General features: G+C 36.5%; 1 protein-coding gene across 1 annotated transcript in view; it reads right to left on the bottom strand.

Moving 5' to 3' along the window:
- LOC119587703 (exportin-6-A-like) overlaps window positions 1–1,722 on the bottom strand; it is a gene marked incomplete at its 5' end in the record, with an annotated part of 12,020 nt that overhangs the window by 7,240 nt on the left and 3,058 nt on the right. Inside the window, 2 exon segments of the mRNA XM_037936381.1 lie at window positions 941–1,096; window positions 1,420–1,603. Of these exon segments, the coding sequence (XP_037792309.1) occupies window positions 941–1,096; window positions 1,420–1,603 (340 nt within the window).

Raw genomic sequence — 1,722 nt, 5'->3', positions numbered from 1 at the left:
TCAACACTTGGAATTAAGTAGGGTGGCCCCTCTGCTAACACATGTTTTATATTTCAAAATGCTGTTTACAGAAATTAACTAAAATTTTTGTGTGAATTGGTTAGGAAGATTTAAATTAGAATGAGTAATTCATGTAAGTAAGATAAATTGCTGATTCTCTGATTCCATAATCATTTTATCTGAAGTACAATCCGATTAAATTTGTAAAATTCAAATATCAGTCACCCAACATGCCCTATGCAATTAATTATTCTCATTCACACCTTCTTGGTTCATAAGAGCATTCAGAAGCAGAATGTGGGTGACTTAAAATAAAGTGGTTAATCATCACAGCTCAATAATAAGCAATAATAACTTCACAGACTACATTAGACAATCAATCATCAGATTTTATTGATCACTTAAGAGGTAATTCCACAAACAATGTGACTCTCAAAAATGTTAACATTATTTCTCCAGATCATGGATGTCCACACTACGCAGAAAATAATTCAAGAAAAAGAAAATCTTATAATAATGTAAACAAAGTCATGCATTTTAAACGACCCATCATACAGGTCCAAAATGTGAAACAAGGCACTCATAAAAACATACCATCACTTTTGAAGACAGTAATGATAGAAAATATTTCAGAAAGAGAGAGAAGGGTTCTAACAGAGCACAGCACAAACATTGTCAGGAGAATTACCCTTCCATCATTCATCATTCATGTGCACTTACTTCCAGGGTGGAATGTAAAGTGACCCTGCATGAGATATTCCTGACTGAGAAAAATTTGTTTTGGGTGGGGCTCTGGCCTTTCATCACTTCATCAAGCTGAATGATGATGGCACAGCAGCCATGGGGTGTTTAGAATGAGTGGATAGCACCAGAATGCGAACCAATTCCATACTGATGCTGAAATAGTTCTATCATCTTACACAGCAGCATGTTCACTTACTTGCATGCTGGACATACACTGGGAACAAGAGTATGGCCTGATGGATTATGTCTTGGATACAGTGGTAGTACAGCTCACGGCTCGCTTTGTCAGTGCTGTTCAGCTCTTCAACTTGGTACCTTATGATGGACAGTGTATCACACAACTTTGGTGCCACTGTGGATGCAAAAAGAGAAATTTCAGCTCTTTGAAATCCTTTCTACTCCTGTATAAACAAAGATTGTAAACTTCCTGACAATCATGAAAAATATAATTGATAAAAACAAGCATGTCAGAAGGAACCTGTTAAGAAACAAGGAAAAGACAGTAAAAAATTATTGAAGGATGACCCAAGATTTGATAAAAAGGCAAAAGAGTTACCAAGAAAGAGAAAGACTTTCTAAGGCACATGATGATGGCCAGATATATCAGTAGGCAAAATAAATATGAAAAACCAGGGAAGGAGGAACAATCGTTTGTGCAAATCGTATTCAACTTACTGCTCTCCTGCATCGTCTTGTCATCTGCTAAGGTTTGGACACTTATCTTACGGACATCACTAGTGAATGAGTTGATGAATGTGGTGAGATGATGTTTTCTAGTTTCTAATCTGTGGTCCACAATAAAGCTCGGCCACGGGAGTAAGAGGAAGTTCACTAGAGCACGTAATAATAATCGCCGGACCTGTAAGAAATTTGTATAGTTATCATCTGAGTTCTCTGAGAAGAAAAAAAATTAATTCTTGAAGTTAATGGTTGTGGTTGTACTTGCCTGCCAATTCTGATACAAGCCTTATATTTTAC

The sequence above is a fragment of the Penaeus monodon genome, chromosome 23 (genome assembly GCF_015228065.2).
Source record: "Penaeus monodon isolate SGIC_2016 chromosome 23, NSTDA_Pmon_1, whole genome shotgun sequence".
Taxonomy (NCBI): Eukaryota; Metazoa; Arthropoda; class Malacostraca; order Decapoda; family Penaeidae; genus Penaeus; species Penaeus monodon.
This window is presented reverse-complemented; position numbering and strand designations above follow the sequence as displayed.